The sequence below is a fragment of the Dunckerocampus dactyliophorus genome, chromosome 14 (assembly GCF_027744805.1).
Source record: "Dunckerocampus dactyliophorus isolate RoL2022-P2 chromosome 14, RoL_Ddac_1.1, whole genome shotgun sequence".
Classification (NCBI taxonomy): Eukaryota; Metazoa; Chordata; class Actinopteri; order Syngnathiformes; family Syngnathidae; genus Dunckerocampus; species Dunckerocampus dactyliophorus.
In genome coordinates this window covers 29,768,034-29,787,354 of record NC_072832.1, presented here as the reverse complement: position 1 = coordinate 29,787,354, position 19,321 = coordinate 29,768,034, and the positions used below count along the sequence as shown (strand labels likewise).

Below are 19,321 nucleotides of genomic sequence, written 5' to 3'. Positions count from 1 at the left end.
AAAAATGGACATAGCATTAGCATGTCACTGATGATGGATAGATGGACGTAGCATTAGCACGTCACGGATGCTGGAAAGATGGTACCTAGCATTAGCATGTCACGGATGCTGGAAAGATATCACGTAGCATTAGCACGTCACGGATGCTGGAAAGATGGCACATAGCATTAGCACGTCACGGATGCTGGAAAAATGGGACGTAGCATTAGCATGTCACGGATGCTGGAAAGATGTCACGTAGCATTAACACGTCACGGATGCTGGAAAGATGGACGTACCATTAGTACGTCACAGATGCTGGAAAGATGGGACGTAGCATTAGCATGTCACCGATGCTGGAAAGATGTGACGTAGCATTAGCATGTTCCTGATGCTGGAAAGATGGACGTAGCATTAGCATGTCACGGATACTGGAAAGATGGGACGTAGCATTAGCATGTCACGGACGCTGGAATGATGGGACGTAGCATTAGCATGTCATGGATGCTGGAAAGATGGCATGTAGCATTAGCATGTCACGGATGCTAGAAAGATGGGATGTAGCATTAGCATGTCATGGATGCTGGAAAGATGGACGTAGCATTAGCATGTCACTGATGTTGGTAAATGTACGTAGCATTAGCATGTCATGGATGCTGGAAAGATGGCATGTAGCATTAGCATGTCACGGATACTGGAAAGATGGGACGTAGCATTAGCATGTCACGGATGCTGGAAAGAGGGGATGTAGCATTAGCATGTCACAGATGCTAGAAAGATGGGATGTAGCATTAGCATGTCATGGATGCTGGAAAGATGTCATGTAGCATTAGCATGTCACGGATACTGGAAAGATGGCACGTAGCATTAGCATGTCACGGATGCTAGAAAGATGGGACGAAGCATTAGCATGTCATGGATGCTGGAAAGATGGGATGTAGAATTAGCATGTCATGAATGCAAGAAAGATGGCACGTAGCATTAGCATGTCACAGATGCTGGAAAGATGGGAGGTAGCATTAGCATGTCACGGATGCTGGAAAGATGGGATGTAGCATTAGCATGTCACGGATGCTGGAAAGATGGGATGTAGCATTAGCATGTCAACGATGATGGAAAGATGGGATGGAGCATTAGCATGTCACCGATGCTGGAAAGATGGGATGTAGCATTAGCATGTCACGGATGCTGGAAAGATGGTATGTAGCATTAGCATGCCATGAATGCTGGAAAGATGGGACATAGCATGAGCATGTCATGGATGCTGGAAAAATGGGATGTAGCATTAGCATGTCACGGATGCTGGAAAGATGGGATGTAGCATTAGCATGTCACGGATGCTGGAGAGATGGGATGTAGCATTAGCATGTCACGGATGCTGGAAAGATGGGATGTAGCATTAGCATGCTATGAATGCTGGAAAGATGGGATGTAGCATTAGCATGTCACGGATGCTGGAAAGATGGGATGTCGCGTTAGCATGTCACCGATGCTGGAAAGATGGGACATAGCATTAGCATGTCACGGATGCTAGAAAGATGGGACATAGCATTAGCATGTCATGGATGCTGGAAAGATGGGACGTAGCATTAGCATGTCACGGATGCTGGAAAGATGGGATGTAGCATTAGCATGTCATGGATGCTGGAAAGATGTCATGTAGCATTAGCATGTCACGGATACTGGAAAGATGGCACGTAGCATTAGCATGCCATGAATGCTGGAAAGATGGGATGTAGCATTAGCATGTCACGGATGCTGGAGAGATGGGATGTAGCGTTAGCATGTTTCATTTAGGCTAAAGACAAAAAGGCTCCACTCCATCAAATGTTCTGCAATGTGAGTTTATTGATGAAAATGATGTTTTCCAGTCATTAAAGTCATCTTGTTCATTTCCTTCTCATGTTGCCTTTTCCATCCTTTTGGACAAGAATGATACTTGTGGTTTCATTCATTGTACAACCATGCATTCATTGTCCAACCATGCATTCATATTAATTGTACAACCATGCATTCATTGTACAATCATGCATTCATTGTACAACCATGCATTCACTGTACAATCATGCATTCATTGTACAACCATGCATTCACTGTACAACCATGCATTCATTGTACAACCATGCATTCATTGTACAACCATGCATTCATTGTACAATCATGCATTCATGACGTTTAACAACTCGTTCATTTGCACATCACAGCTTTTTATTCGTTTTATTTTTATTTTCCAACCACTTCAACTTTCTTCTGACATTTTCTTCCGGTCCAACAATTTCTTGTGCTCCCCCCAATTTGATGACACTTTTCCAATGAATGACACTTTGCTCATATTAAGACCTTCATGGGCCCCGGGGCCGCACATGCGACACCCCTGAGTGTAACAGCAAGGGAGGGGCTGGTCATGTGGGGGGGTGCAAACATCACATCAGGTCAGGTTGATGGAAAGTTGCTTTGTTGGATTATTTCTTTTCTTTTTTTTAGCCTTTTCATGTTAAAGAGGAAAAGGGGGGGGGGGGGGGCTGCATGGGGGGTTAGCCCAGTACCACCAACACAATCACGCTGATGGCTGGGGGGGGGGCTGCATGGGGGGGTTAGCCCAGTACCACCAACACAATCACGCTGATGGCCAAGACCAAAGGCAGGCCCAAAGCACCAGCCAGCCCCCCCCCCCCACCACTGATGAGGTTTGGGTCGATGGCTTTCAGGCAGTCTTTGGGGTCGTTGCTGGAGGGGCTGCAAGCTGCCTTGATGGCCTCCACCTTCTTCCATGCATCAGCATCCTCGCCCACGTCCAGCCACTTGTTGCATCCATCAGTGTTACAGCACTTAGTGTTAGCATCATCACTGTCACAGGCAGCCTTGGCCTTGCAGCCCACCTGGTAGGTGCCTGCACCTGTAGAGGTCATACAAGGACACGGGGTGAGTGGTGTTCACAAAGACATGAATGAGTAAAGTGATGTGATCATGTCTATGTGCTGTACGTCTATGATGTATGTATGATATGTAGTGTATGTGCTCTAGGTGTTGTATTCTATGTAGATCATGGCTGACACCTGCAACACCTTTCAGCTTGCTTACCTGACACTTTAGTGACGGAGCACTGATCTCCTGCATTACATGGGGTGAGGGTACATTGAGCACTCCAGTCCCAGCTGGTGAAGTAGTCCGCTCCAAGGGGACCAGAGCATGAATAGCAGCTGGGAGCTGAGAATAAAAGGTAGGATGAACACATGAGGTCAGCATGAACACATGGGTGGTGTCAACAAGCCATGACATAACAGGTCCAAGTCATGTTCTAGTCAGCACATAGAAAGCAGCAGCAGTCTGCATTGAGGAGCTGTTAGCCTAGCATGCTACAATAGGACCACTTTTACTACCTTTCTATTGCCTGAATGAAATGATGTCATCACATCAACTTAGCACTTTTCCCTAAAAGCACAACTCCATGTCAGCTTTTAAAGGTCAACATTTGACCTTGAAGCTGCTAAGATGAAGGTGTCATCAGACTGTCTTCATCTTCATCTTCATCACTGATGCTTACATTGCATTCTTATTGTTTGCTTGCCTTCTTAGGCCTTTTTCCTAAAACAATGGCCGTCAAAGACCCACCACGCAGCCCCCCCACCACTGGTCTGCTCTTACTCTTGGTCTTGATGGCATCCAGGCACTCTTTGAGATCATTGTTGACCTTGGTGCATGCTGTCCTGACAGCAGCCTGTTGGGTTGTAGCAGCCATGCCCAGCCAGTTGTTGCATCCATCAGAGTCACAGCACTTAGTGTTAGTACCATCTTTACAAGCAGGCTTGCATTCCATCTTATAGGAGACTGCATCACCTGTAGAGGTCATACAAGGACACGGGGTGAGTGGTGGTCGTGTTCACAAAGACATGAATGAGGAAGGTGATGTGATCATGTCTATGTGTTGTACGTCTATGATGTATGTATGATATGTAGTGTATATGCTCTAGGTGTTGTATTCTATGTAGATCATGGCTGACACCTGCAACACCTTTCAGCTTGCTTACGTGACACTTTAGTGATGGAGCACTGCTGTCCTGCTTTACATGGGGTGGGGGTACATTTAGTAGTCCAGTCCCAGTTGGTGAAGAAGTTCTCTTCAAGGTCACATTGATAGCAGTTGATAGCTGAGAATAAAAGGCAGGATGAACACATGAGGTCAGCATGAACACATGAGTGGTGTAAACAAGCCATGACATAACAGGTCCAAGTCATGTTCTAGTCAGCAGTTAGAAGTTGAACTGTGGAAGTGAAACCTTGCAAACAGCCCCCCCACACCACTGGTCTTACTCTTGGTGGAGGAGATGGCTTCCAGGCAGGCTTTGAGATCGTTGTTGTTGCTGCAAGCTGCCTTGATGGCCTCCAGCTTCTTCCATGCTGGTGCATCAGCAGCCACGTCCAGCCAGTTGTTGCATCCATCAGTGTCACAGCACTTAGTGTTAGCATTATCTTTCCAACCAGCCTTGCAGCCCACCTGGTAGGTGCCTGTACCTGTAGAGGTCATACAAGGACACGGGGTGAGTGGTGTTCACAAAGACATGAATGAGGAAGGTGATGTGATCATGTCTATGTGCTGTACGTCTATGATGTATGTATGATATGTAGTGTATATGCTCTAGGTGTTGTATTCTATGTAGATCATGGCTGACACCTGCAACACCTTTCAGCTTGCTTACTCTGATCTTTGGTGATGAAGCACTGATCTCCTTTTCCACATTTGGTGAGGGTACATTTAGTACTCCAGTCCCAGCTGGTGAAGTAGGACGCTCCAAGGTTACATTGATAGCACTTGATAGCTGAGCCTAAAAGGCAGGATGAACACATAATAGAACATGTTTATGTTGTTATATAGTTAATAATAATAATAATAATATAACATGTTTATGTTGTTATACACTTAATAATAATAATAATAGAACATGTTTATGTTGTTATATAGTTAATAATAATAATAATATAACATGTTTATGTTGTTATACACTTAATAATAATAATAATAGAACATGTTTATGTTGTTATATAGTTAATAATAATAATAATATATCATGTTTATGTTGTTATATAGTTAATAATAATAATAATAATAATAATAATATAACATGTTTATGTTGTTATATAGTTAATAATAATAATAATAATATAACATGTTTATGTTGTTATATAGTTAATAATAATAATATAACATGTTTATGTTGTTATATAGTTAATAATAATAATAATATAGCATGTTTATGTTGTTATATAGTTAATAATAAAAATAATATAGCATGTTTATGTTGTTATATAGTTAATAATAATAATAATAATAATATAACATGTTTATGTTGTTATATAGTTAATAATAATAATTATAACATGTTTATGTTGTTATATAGTTAATAATAATAATAATATAGCATGTTTATGTTGTTATATAGTTAATAATAAAAATAATATAGCATGTTTATGTTGTTATATAGTTAATAATAATGTAACATGTTTATGTTGTTATATAGTTAATAATAATAATAATAATATAACATGTTGATGTTGTTATATAGTTAATAATAATAAAACATGTTTATGTTGTTATATAGTTAATAATAATAATAATATAGCATGTTTATGTTGTTATATAGTTAATAATAATAATATAACATGTTGATGTTATATAGTTAATAATAATAATAAAACATGTTTATGTTGTTATATAGTTAATAATAATAATAATAATATAACATGTTTATGTTGTTATACACTTAATAATAATAATAATAGAACATGTTTATGTTGTTATATAGTTAATAATAATAATAATATAACATGTTTATGTTGTTATACACTTAATAATAATAATAATAGAACATGTTTATGTTGTTATATAGTTAATAATAATAATAATATATCATGTTTATGTTGTTATATAGTTAATAATAATAATAATAATAATAATAATATAACATGTTTATGTTGTTATATAGTTAATAATAATAATAATAATATAACATGTTTATGTTGTTATATAGTTAATAATAATAATATAACATGTTTATGTTGTTATATAGTTAATAATAATAATAATATAGCATGTTTATGTTGTTATATAGTTAATAATAAAAATAATATAGCATGTTTATGTTGTTATATAGTTAATAATAATAATGTAACATGTTTATGTTGTTATATAGTTAATAATAATAATAATAATATAACATGTTGATGTTGTTATATAGTTAATAATAATAAAACATGTTTATGTTGTTATATAGTTAATAATAATAATAATATAGCATGTTTATGTTGTTATATAGTTAATAATAATAATATAACATGTTGATGTTATATAGTTAATAATAATAATAAAACATGTTTATGTTGTTATATAGTTAATAATAATAATAATGTAACATGTTTATTTTGTTATATAGTTAATAATAATAATAATATCACATGTTTATGTTGTTATATAGTTAATAATAATAATAAAACATGTTTATGTTGTTATATAGTTAATAATAATAATAATAATAATAATAATAACATGTTTATGTTGTTATATAGTTAATAATAATAATAATAATAACATGCTTATGTTGTTATATAGTTAATAATAATAATAATATAACATGCTTATGTTGTTATATAGTTAATAATAATATAACATGTTTATGTTGTTATATAGTTAATAATAATAATATAGCATGTTTATATTGTTATATAGTTAATAATAATATAACATGTTTATGTTGTTATATAGTTAATAATAATAATAAAACATGTTTATGTTGTTATATAGTTAATAATAATAATAATATAACATGTTTATGTTGTTATATAGTTAATAATAATAATAATATAACATGTTTATGTTGTTATATAGTTAATAATAATAATAATAATAACATGTTTATGTTGTTATATAGTTAATAATAATAATAAAACATGTTTATGTTGTTATATAGTTAATAATAATAATAATATAGCATGTTTATGTTGTTATATAGTTAATAATAATAATAATATAACATGTTGATGTTGTTATATAGTTAATAATAATAATAAAACATGTTTATGTTGTTATATAGTTAATAATAATAATAATGTAACATGTTTATGTTGTTATATAGTTAATAATAATAATATAGCATGTTTATATTGTTATATAGTTAATAATAATATAACATGTTTATGTTGTTATATAGTTAATAATAATAATAATATAACATGTTGATGTTGTTATATAGTTAATAATAATAATAATAATAATAATAACATGTTTATGTTGTTATATAGTTAATAATAATAATAATAATAATAATAACATGCTTATGTTGTTATATAGTTAATAATAATAATAATAATAACATGTTTATGTTGTTATATAGTTAATAATAATAATAATAATAATAACATGCTTATGTTGTTATATAGTTAATAATAATAATAATAATAATAACATGTTTATGTTGTTATATAGTTAATAATAATAATAGAACATGTTTATGTTGTTATATAGTTAATAATAATAATAATATAGTTAATAATAATAATAAAACATGTTTATGTTGTTATATAGTTATAATAATAATAATAATAACATGTTTATGTTGTTATATAGTTAATAATAATATAACATGTTTATGTTGTTATATAGTTAATAATAATAATAATAATAGAACATGTTTATGTTGTTATATAGTTAATACTAATAATATAACATGTTTATGTTGTTATATAGTTAATAATAATAATAAAACATGTTTATGTTGTTATATAGTTAATAATAATAATAATATAACATGTTTATGTTGTTATATAGTTAATAATAATAATATAACATGTTTATGTTGTTATATAGTTAATAATAATAATATAACATGTTGATGTTGTTATATAGTTAATAATAATAATAAAACATGTTTATGTTGTGATATAGTGAATAATAATAATAATATATAATAATGATAATATAACATGTTTATGTTGTTATATAGTTAATAATAATAATAATAATATAACATGTTTATGTTGTTATATAGTTAATAATAATATTAATAATATAGCATGTTTATGTTGTTATATAGTTAATAATAATAATAATATAACATGTTGATGTTGTTATATAGTTAATAATAATAATAATAAAACATGTTTATGTTGTTATATAGTTAATAATAATAATATAACATGTTTATGTTGTTATATAGTTATTATAATAATATAGCATGTTTATGTTGTTATATAGTTATTATAACATGTTTATGTTGTTATATAGTTAATAATAATAATAATAATATAACATGTTTATGTTGTTATATAGTTCATAATAATAATATATGTTGTTATATAGTTAATAATTATAATAATATAGCATGTTTATGTTGTTATATAGTTAATAATAATAATAATATAACATGTTTATGTTGTTATATAATTAATAATAATAATAATATAACATGTTTATGTTGTTATATAGTTAATAATAATAATAATAATATAACATGTTTATGTTGTTATATAGTTAATAATAATAATAACATGTTTATGTTGTTATATAGTTCATAATAATAATATATGTTGTTATATAGTTAATAATAATAATAATATAGCATGTTTATGTTGTTATATAGTTAATATTATAACATGTTTATGTTGTTATATAGTTAATAATAACGTAACATGTTTATGTTGTTATATAGTTAATAATAATAATAATATAACATGTTTATGTTGTTATATAGTTAATAATAATAATAATATAACATGTTTATGTTGTTATATAGTTAATAATAATAATAATAATATAGCATGTTTATGTTGTTATATAGTTAATAATAATAATATAACATGTTTATGTTGTTATATAGTTAATAATAATAATAATAATATAACATGTTTATGTTGTTATATAGTTCATAATATTAATAATATAGCATGTTTATGTTGTTATATAGTTAATAATAATAATAATATAACATGTTTATGTTGTTATATAGTTAATATTATAACATGTTTATGTTGTTATATAGTTAATAATAATAATAAAACATGTTTATGTTGTTATATAGTTAATAATAATAATAATAATAATAATAATAACATGTTTATGTTGTTATATAGTTAATAATAATAATAATAATAATAACATGCTTATGTTGTTATATAGTTAATAATAATAATAATATAACATGCTTATGTTGTTATATAGTTAATAATAATATAACATGTTTATGTTGTTATATAGTTAATAATAATAATATAGCATGTTTATATTGTTATATAGTTAATAATAATATAACATGTTTATGTTGTTATATAGTTAATAATAATAATAAAACATGTTTATGTTGTTATATAGTTAATAATAATAATAATATAACATGTTTATGTTGTTATATAGTTAATAATAATAATAATATAACATGTTTATGTTGTTATATAGTTAATAATAATAATAATAATAACATGTTTATGTTGTTATATAGTTAATAATAATAATAATATAGCATGTTTATGTTGTTATATAGTTAATAATAATAATAATATAACATGTTGATGTTGTTATATAGTTAATAATAATAATAAAACATGTTTATGTTGTTATATAGTTAATAATAATAATAATGTAACATGTTTATGTTGTTATATAGTTAATAATAATAATATAGCATGTTTATATTGTTATATAGTTAATAATAATATAACATGTTTATGTTGTTATATAGTTAATAATAATAATAATATAACATGTTGATGTTGTTATATAGTTAATAATAATAATAATAATAATAATAACATGTTTATGTTGTTATATAGTTAATAATAATAATAATAATAATAATAACATGCTTATGTTGTTATATAGTTAATAATAATAATAATAATAACATGTTTATGTTGTTATATAGTTAATAATAATAATAATAATAATAACATGCTTATGTTGTTATATAGTTAATAATAATAATAATAATAATAACATGTTTATGTTGTTATATAGTTAATAATAATAATAGAACATGTTTATGTTGTTATATAGTTAATAATAATAATAATATAGTTAATAATAATAATAAAACATGTTTATGTTGTTATATAGTTATAATAATAATAATAATAACATGTTTATGTTGTTATATAGTTAATAATAATATAACATGTTTATGTTGTTATATAGTTAATAATAATAATAATAATAGAACATGTTTATGTTGTTATATAGTTAATACTAATAATATAACATGTTTATGTTGTTATATAGTTAATAATAATAATAAAACATGTTTATGTTGTTATATAGTTAATAATAATAATAATATAACATGTTTATGTTGTTATATAGTTAATAATAATAATATAACATGTTTATGTTGTTATATAGTTAATAATAATAATATAACATGTTGATGTTGTTATATAGTTAATAATAATAATAAAACATGTTTATGTTGTGATATAGTGAATAATAATAATAATATATAATAATGATAATATAACATGTTTATGTTGTTATATAGTTAATAATAATAATAATAATATAACATGTTTATGTTGTTATATAGTTAATAATAATATTAATAATATAGCATGTTTATGTTGTTATATAGTTAATAATAATAATAATATAACATGTTGATGTTGTTATATAGTTAATAATAATAATAATAAAACATGTTTATGTTGTTATATAGTTAATAATAATAATATAACATGTTTATGTTGTTATATAGTTATTATAATAATATAGCATGTTTATGTTGTTATATAGTTATTATAACATGTTTATGTTGTTATATAGTTAATAATAATAATAATAATATAACATGTTTATGTTGTTATATAGTTCATAATAATAATATATGTTGTTATATAGTTAATAATTATAATAATATAGCATGTTTATGTTGTTATATAGTTAATAATAATAATAATATAACATGTTTATGTTGTTATATAATTAATAATAATAATAATATAACATGTTTATGTTGTTATATAGTTAATAATAATAATAATAATATAACATGTTTATGTTGTTATATAGTTAATAATAATAATAACATGTTTATGTTGTTATATAGTTCATAATAATAATATATGTTGTTATATAGTTAATAATAATAATAATATAGCATGTTTATGTTGTTATATAGTTAATATTATAACATGTTTATGTTGTTATATAGTTAATAATAACGTAACATGTTTATGTTGTTATATAGTTAATAATAATAATAATATAACATGTTTATGTTGTTATATAGTTAATAATAATAATAATATAACATGTTTATGTTGTTATATAGTTAATAATAATAATAATAATATAGCATGTTTATGTTGTTATATAGTTAATAATAATAATATAACATGTTTATGTTGTTATATAGTTAATAATAATAATAATATAACATGTTTATGTTGTTATATAGTTAATAATAATAATAATATAACATGTTTATGTTGTTATATAGTTCATAATATTAATAATATAGCATGTTTATGTTGTTATATAGTTAATAATAATAATAATATAACATGTTTATGTTGTTATATAGTTAATATTATAACATGTTTATGTTGTTATATAGTTAATCATAATAATAATATAACATGTTTATGTTGTTATATAGTTAATAATAATCATAATATAACATGTTTATGTTGTTATATAGTTAATAATAATAATAATATAACATGTTTATGTTGTTATATAGTTAATAATAATAATAATAATATAGCATGTTTATGTTGTTATATAGTTAATAATAATAATATAACATGTTTATGTTGTTATATAGTTAATAATAATAATAATAATATAACATGTTTATGTTGTTATATAGTTAATAATAATAATATAACATGTTTATGTTGTTATATAGTTAATAATAATAATAATAATATAACATGTTTATGTTGTTATATAGTTAATAATAATAATAATAATATAACATGTTTATGTTGTTATATAGTTCATAATATTAATAATATAGCATGTTTATGTTGTTATATAGTTAATAATAATAATAATATAACATGTTTATGTTGTTATGTAGTTCATAATAATAATAATATAACATGTTTATGTTGTTATATAGTTAATAATAATAATAATATAACATGTTTATGTTGTTATATAGTTAATAATAATAATAATATAGCATGTTTATGTTGTTATGTAGTTAATAATAATAATAATATATCATGTGTATGTTGTTATATAGTTAATAATAATAATAATATAACATGTTTATGTTGTTATATAGTTAATAATAATAATAATATAGCATGTTTATGTTGTTATATAGTTAATAATAATAATAATATAACATGTTTATGTTGTTATGTAGTTAATAATAATAATAGAACATGTTTATGTTGTTATATAGTTAATATTATAACATGTTTATGTTGTTATATAGTTAATAATAATAATATAACATGTTTATGTTGTTATATAGTTAATCATAATAATAATATAACATGTTTATGTTGTTATATAGTTAATAATAATAATATAACATGTTTATGTTGTTATATAGTTAATAATAATAATAATATAACATGTTTATGTTGTTATATAGTTAATAATAATAATAATATAACATGTTTATGTTATATAGTTAATAATAATAATAATATAACATGTTTATGTTGTTATATAGTTAATAATAATAATAATATAGCATGTTTATGTTGTTATATAGTTAATAATAATAATAATAATAATATAACATGTTTATGTTGTTATATAGTTAATAATAATAATATAACATGTTTATGTTGTTATATAGTTAATATTATAACATGTTTATGTTGTTATATAGTTCATAATATTAATAATATAGCATGTTTATGTTGTTATATAGTTAATAATAATAATAATATAACATGTTTATGTTGTTATATAGTTAATAATAATCATAATATAACATGTTTATGTTGTTATATAGTTAATAATAATAATAATATAACATGTTTATGTTGTTATATAGTTAATAATAATAATAATAATATAACATGTTTATGTTGTTATATAGTTAATAATAATATTAATAATATAGCATGTTTATGTTGTTATATAGTTAATAATAATAATAATATAACATGTTGATGTTGTTATATAGTTAATAATAATAATAATAAAACATGTTTATGTTGTTATATAGTTAATAATAATAATATAACATGTTTATGTTGTTATATAGTTATTATAATAATATAGCATGTTTATGTTGTTATATAGTTATTATAACATGTTTATGTTGTTATATAGTTAATAATAATAATAATAATATAACATGTTTATGTTGTTATATAGTTCATAATAATAATATATGTTGTTATATAGTTAATAATTATAATAATATAGCATGTTTATGTTGTTATATAGTTAATAATAATAATAATATAACATGTTTATGTTGTTATATAATTAATAATAATAATAATATAACATGTTTATGTTGTTATATAGTTAATAATAATAATAATAATATAACATGTTTATGTTGTTATATAGTTAATAATAATAATAACATGTTTATGTTGTTATATAGTTCATAATAATAATATATGTTGTTATATAGTTAATAATAATAATAATATAGCATGTTTATGTTGTTATATAGTTAATATTATAACATGTTTATGTTGTTATATAGTTAATAATAACGTAACATGTTTATGTTGTTATATAGTTAATAATAATAATAATATAACATGTTTATGTTGTTATATAGTTAATAATAATAATAATATAACATGTTTATGTTGTTATATAGTTAATAATAATAATAATAATATAGCATGTTTATGTTGTTATATAGTTAATAATAATAATATAACATGTTTATGTTGTTATATAGTTAATAATAATAATAATATAACATGTTTATGTTGTTATATAGTTAATAATAATAATAATATAACATGTTTATGTTGTTATATAGTTCATAATATTAATAATATAGCATGTTTATGTTGTTATATAGTTAATAATAATAATAATATAACATGTTTATGTTGTTATATAGTTAATATTATAACATGTTTATGTTGTTATATAGTTAATCATAATAATAATATAACATGTTTATGTTGTTATATAGTTAATAATAATCATAATATAACATGTTTATGTTGTTATATAGTTAATAATAATAATAATATAACATGTTTATGTTGTTATATAGTTAATAATAATAATAATAATATAGCATGTTTATGTTGTTATATAGTTAATAATAATAATATAACATGTTTATGTTGTTATATAGTTAATAATAATAATAATAATATAACATGTTTATGTTGTTATATAGTTAATAATAATAATATAACATGTTTATGTTGTTATATAGTTAATAATAATAATAATAATATAACATGTTTATGTTGTTATATAGTTAATAATAATAATAATAATATAACATGTTTATGTTGTTATATAGTTCATAATATTAATAATATAGCATGTTTATGTTGTTATATAGTTAATAATAATAATAATATAACATGTTTATGTTGTTATGTAGTTCATAATAATAATAATATAACATGTTTATGTTGTTATATAGTTAATAATAATAATAATATAACATGTTTATGTTGTTATATAGTTAATAATAATAATAATATAGCATGTTTATGTTGTTATGTAGTTAATAATAATAATAATATATCATGTGTATGTTGTTATATAGTTAATAATAATAATAATATAACATGTTTATGTTGTTATATAGTTAATAATAATAATAATATAGCATGTTTATGTTGTTATATAGTTAATAATAATAATAATATAACATGTTTATGTTGTTATGTAGTTAATAATAATAATAGAACATGTTTATGTTGTTATATAGTTAATATTATAACATGTTTATGTTGTTATATAGTTAATAATAATAATATAACATGTTTATGTTGTTATATAGTTAATCATAATAATAATATAACATGTTTATGTTGTTATATAGTTAATAATAATAATATAACATGTTTATGTTGTTATATAGTTAATAATAATAATAATATAACATGTTTATGTTGTTATATAGTTAATAATAATAATAATATAACATGTTTATGTTATATAGTTAATAATAATAATAATATAACATGTTTATGTTGTTATATAGTTAATAATAATAATAATATAGCATGTTTATGTTGTTATATAGTTAATAATAATAATAATAATAATATAACATGTTTATGTTGTTATATAGTTAATAATAATAATATAACATGTTTATGTTGTTATATAGTTAATATTATAACATGTTTATGTTGTTATATAGTTCATAATATTAATAATATAGCATGTTTATGTTGTTATATAGTTAATAATAATAATAATATAACATGTTTATGTTGTTATATAGTTAATAATAATCATAATATAACATGTTTATGTTGTTATATAGTTAATAATAATAATAATATAACATGTTTATGTTGTTATATAGTTAATAATAATAATAATAATATAACATGTTTATGTTGTTATATAGTTAATAATAATCATAATATAACATGTTTATGTTGTTATATAGTTAATAATAATAATAATATAACATGTTTATGTTGTTATATAGTTAATAATAATAATAATAATATAACATGTTTATGTTGTTATATAGTTCATAATATTAATAATATAGCATGTTTATGTTGTTATATAGTTAATAATAATAATAATATAACATGTTTATGTTGTTATATAGTTAATAATAATCATAATATAACATGTTTATGTTGTTATATAGTTAATAATAATAATAATATAACATGTTTATGTTGTTATATAGTTAATAATAATAATAATAATATAACATGTTTATGTTGTTATATAGTTAATAATAATCATAATATAACATGTTTATGTTGTTATATAGTTAATAATAATAATAATATAACATGTTTATGTTGTTATATAGTTAATAATAATAATAATAATATAACATGTTTATGTTGTTATATAGTTCATAATATTAATAATATAGCATGTTTATGTTGTTATATAGTTAATAATAATAATATAACATGTTTATGTTGTTATATAGTTAATAATAATAATAATATAGCATGTTTATGTTGTTATGTAGTTAATAATAATAATAATAAAACATGTTTATGTTGTTATATAGTTCATAATAATAATAATATAACATGTTTATGTTGTTATATAGTTAATATTATAACATGTTTATGTTGTTATATAGTTAATAATAATAATATAACATGTTTATGTTGTTATATAGTTAATAATTATAATAATATAGCATGTTTATGTTGTTATATAGTTAATAATAATAATAATATAACATGTTTATGTTGTTATATAGTTAATAATAATAATAATATAACATGTTTATGTTATATAGTTAATAATAATAATAATATAACATGTTTATGTTGTTATATAGTTAATAATAATAATAATAATATAACATGTTTATGTTGTTATATAGTTAATAATAATAATATAACATGTTTATGTTGTTATATAGTTAATAATAATAATAATATAACATGTTTATGTTGTTATATAGTTAATATTATAACATGTTTATGTTGTTATATAGTTAATAATAATAATATAACATGTTTATGTTGTTATATAGTTAATAATAATAATAATAATAATATAACATGTTTATGTTGTTATATAGTTCATAATAATAATATATGTTGTTATATAGTTAATAATTATAATAATATAACATGTTTATGTTGTTATATAGTTAATAATAATAATAATATAACATGTTTATGTTATATAGTTAATAATAATAATAATATAACATGTTTATGTTGTTATATAGTTAATAATAATAATAATAATATAACATGTTTATGTTGTTATATAGTTAATAATAATAATAACATGTTTATGTTGTTATATAGTTCATAATAATAATATATGTTGTTATATAGTTAATAATAATAATATAGCATGTTTATGTTGTTATATAGTTAATAATAATGTAACATGTTTATGTTGTTATATAGTTAATAATAATAATAATATAACATGTTTATGTTGTTATATAGTTCATAATATTAATAATATAGCATGTTTATGTTGTTATATAGTTAATAATAATAATAATATAACATGTTTATGTTGTTATATAGTTAATAATAATAATAATATAACATGTTTATGTTGTTATATAGTTAATAATAATAATAATATAACATGTTTATGTTGTTATATAGTTAATATTATAACATGTTTATGTTGTTATATAGTTAATCATAATAATAATATAACATGTTTATGTTGTTATATAGTTAATAATAATAATAATAATATAACATGTTTATGTTGTTATATAGTTCATAATATTAATAATATAGCATGTTTATGTTGTTATATAGTTAATAATAATAATAATATAACATGTTTATGTTGTTATATAGTTAATAATAATAATAATATAGCATGTTTATGTTGTTATGTAGTTAATAATAATAATAATATAACATGTTTATGTTGTTATATAGTTCATAATAATAATAATATAACATGTTTATGTTGTTATATAGTTAATAATAATTAATATTACATGTTTATGTTGTTATATAGTTAATAATAATAATATAACATGTTTATGTTGTTATATAGTTAATAATTATAATAATATAGCATGTTTTTGTTGTTATATAGTTAATAATAATAATAATATAACATGTTTATGTTGTTATATAGTTAATAATAATAATAATATAACATGTTTATGTTATATAGTTAATAATAATAATAATATAACATGTTTATGTTGTTATATAGTTAATAATAATCATAATAATATAACATGTTTATGTTGTTATATAGTTAATAATAATAATATAACATGTTTATGTTGTTATATAGTTAATAATAATAATATAACATGTTTATGTTGTTATATAGTTAATAATAATAATAATAGAACATGTTTATGTTGTTATATAGTTAATAATAATAATAATAATATAACATGTTGATGTTGTTATATAGTTAATAATAATAAAACATGTTTATGTTGTTATATAGTTAATAATAATAATAATATAGCATGTTTATGTTGTTATATAGTTAATAATAGTATAACATGTTTATGTTGTTATATAGTTAATAATAATAATAATATAGCATGTTTATGTTGTTATATAGTTAATAATAATAATAAAACATGTTTATGTTGTTATATAGTTAATAATAATAATAATGTAACATGTTTATGTTGTTATATAGTTAATAATAATAATAATATCACATGTTTATGTTGTTATATAGTTAATAATAATAATAAAACATGTTTATGTTGTTATATAGTTAATAATAATAATAATAATAACATGCTTATGTTGTTATATAGTTAATAATAATAATAATATAACATGCTTATGTTGTTATATAGTTAATAATAATATAACATGTTTATGTTGTTATATAGTTAATAATAATAATATAGCATGTTTATATTGTTATATAGTTAATAATAATATAACATGTTTATGTTGTTATATAGTTAATAATAATAATAAAACATGTTTATGTTGTTATATAGTTAATAATAATATAACATGTTTATGTTGTTATATAGTTAATAATAATAATAATATAACATGTTTATGTTGTTATATAGTTAATAATAATAATAATAATAACATGTTTATGTTGTTATATAGTTAATAATAATAATAAAACATGTTTATGTTGTTATATAGTTAATAATAATAATAATATAGCATGTTTATGTTGTTATATAGTTAATAATAATAATAATATAACATGTTGATGTTGTTATATAGTTAATAATAATAATAAAACATGTTTATGTTGTTATATAGTTAATAATAATAATAATGTAACATGTTTATGTTGTTATATAGTTAATAATAATAATATAGCATGTTTATATTGTTATATAGTTAATAATAATATAACATGTTTATGTTGTTATATAGTTAATAATAATAATAATATAACATGTTGATGTTGTTATATAGTTAATAATAATAATAATAATAATAATAACATGTTTATGTTGTTATATAGTTAATAATAATAATAATAATAATAATAATAATAACATGCTTATGTTGTTATATAGTTAATAATAATAATAATAATAACATGTTTATGTTGTTATATAGTTAATAATAATAATAATAATAATAACATGCTTATGTTGTTATATAGTTAATAATAATAATAATAATAATAACATGTTTATGTTGTTATATAGTTAATAATAATAATAGAACATGTTTATGTTGTTATATAGTTAATAATAATAATAATATAGTTAATAATAATAATAAAACATGTTTATGT

General features: G+C 21.4%; 1 protein-coding gene across 1 annotated transcript in view; it reads right to left on the bottom strand.

Annotated features, from left to right (window-relative positions):
* Positions 1 to 1,818: 1,818 nt before the first annotated feature.
* LOC129194088 (uncharacterized) overlaps positions 1,819 to 19,321 on the bottom strand; it is a 66,158-nt gene continuing 48,655 nt past the window's right edge. Inside the window, exons 2-7 of the mRNA XM_054799002.1 lie at positions 4,677 to 4,802; positions 4,291 to 4,491; positions 4,008 to 4,127; positions 3,625 to 3,816; positions 3,061 to 3,186; positions 1,819 to 2,875 (exon numbers count right to left, since the gene is read on the bottom strand). Coding sequence (XP_054654977.1) covers positions 2,574 to 2,875; positions 3,061 to 3,186; positions 3,625 to 3,816; positions 4,008 to 4,127; positions 4,291 to 4,491; positions 4,677 to 4,802 — 1,067 coding nt within the window. The 3' untranslated portion in view covers positions 1,819 to 2,573. The remainder of the gene's footprint in view (positions 2,876 to 3,060; positions 3,187 to 3,624; positions 3,817 to 4,007; positions 4,128 to 4,290; positions 4,492 to 4,676; positions 4,803 to 19,321) is intronic.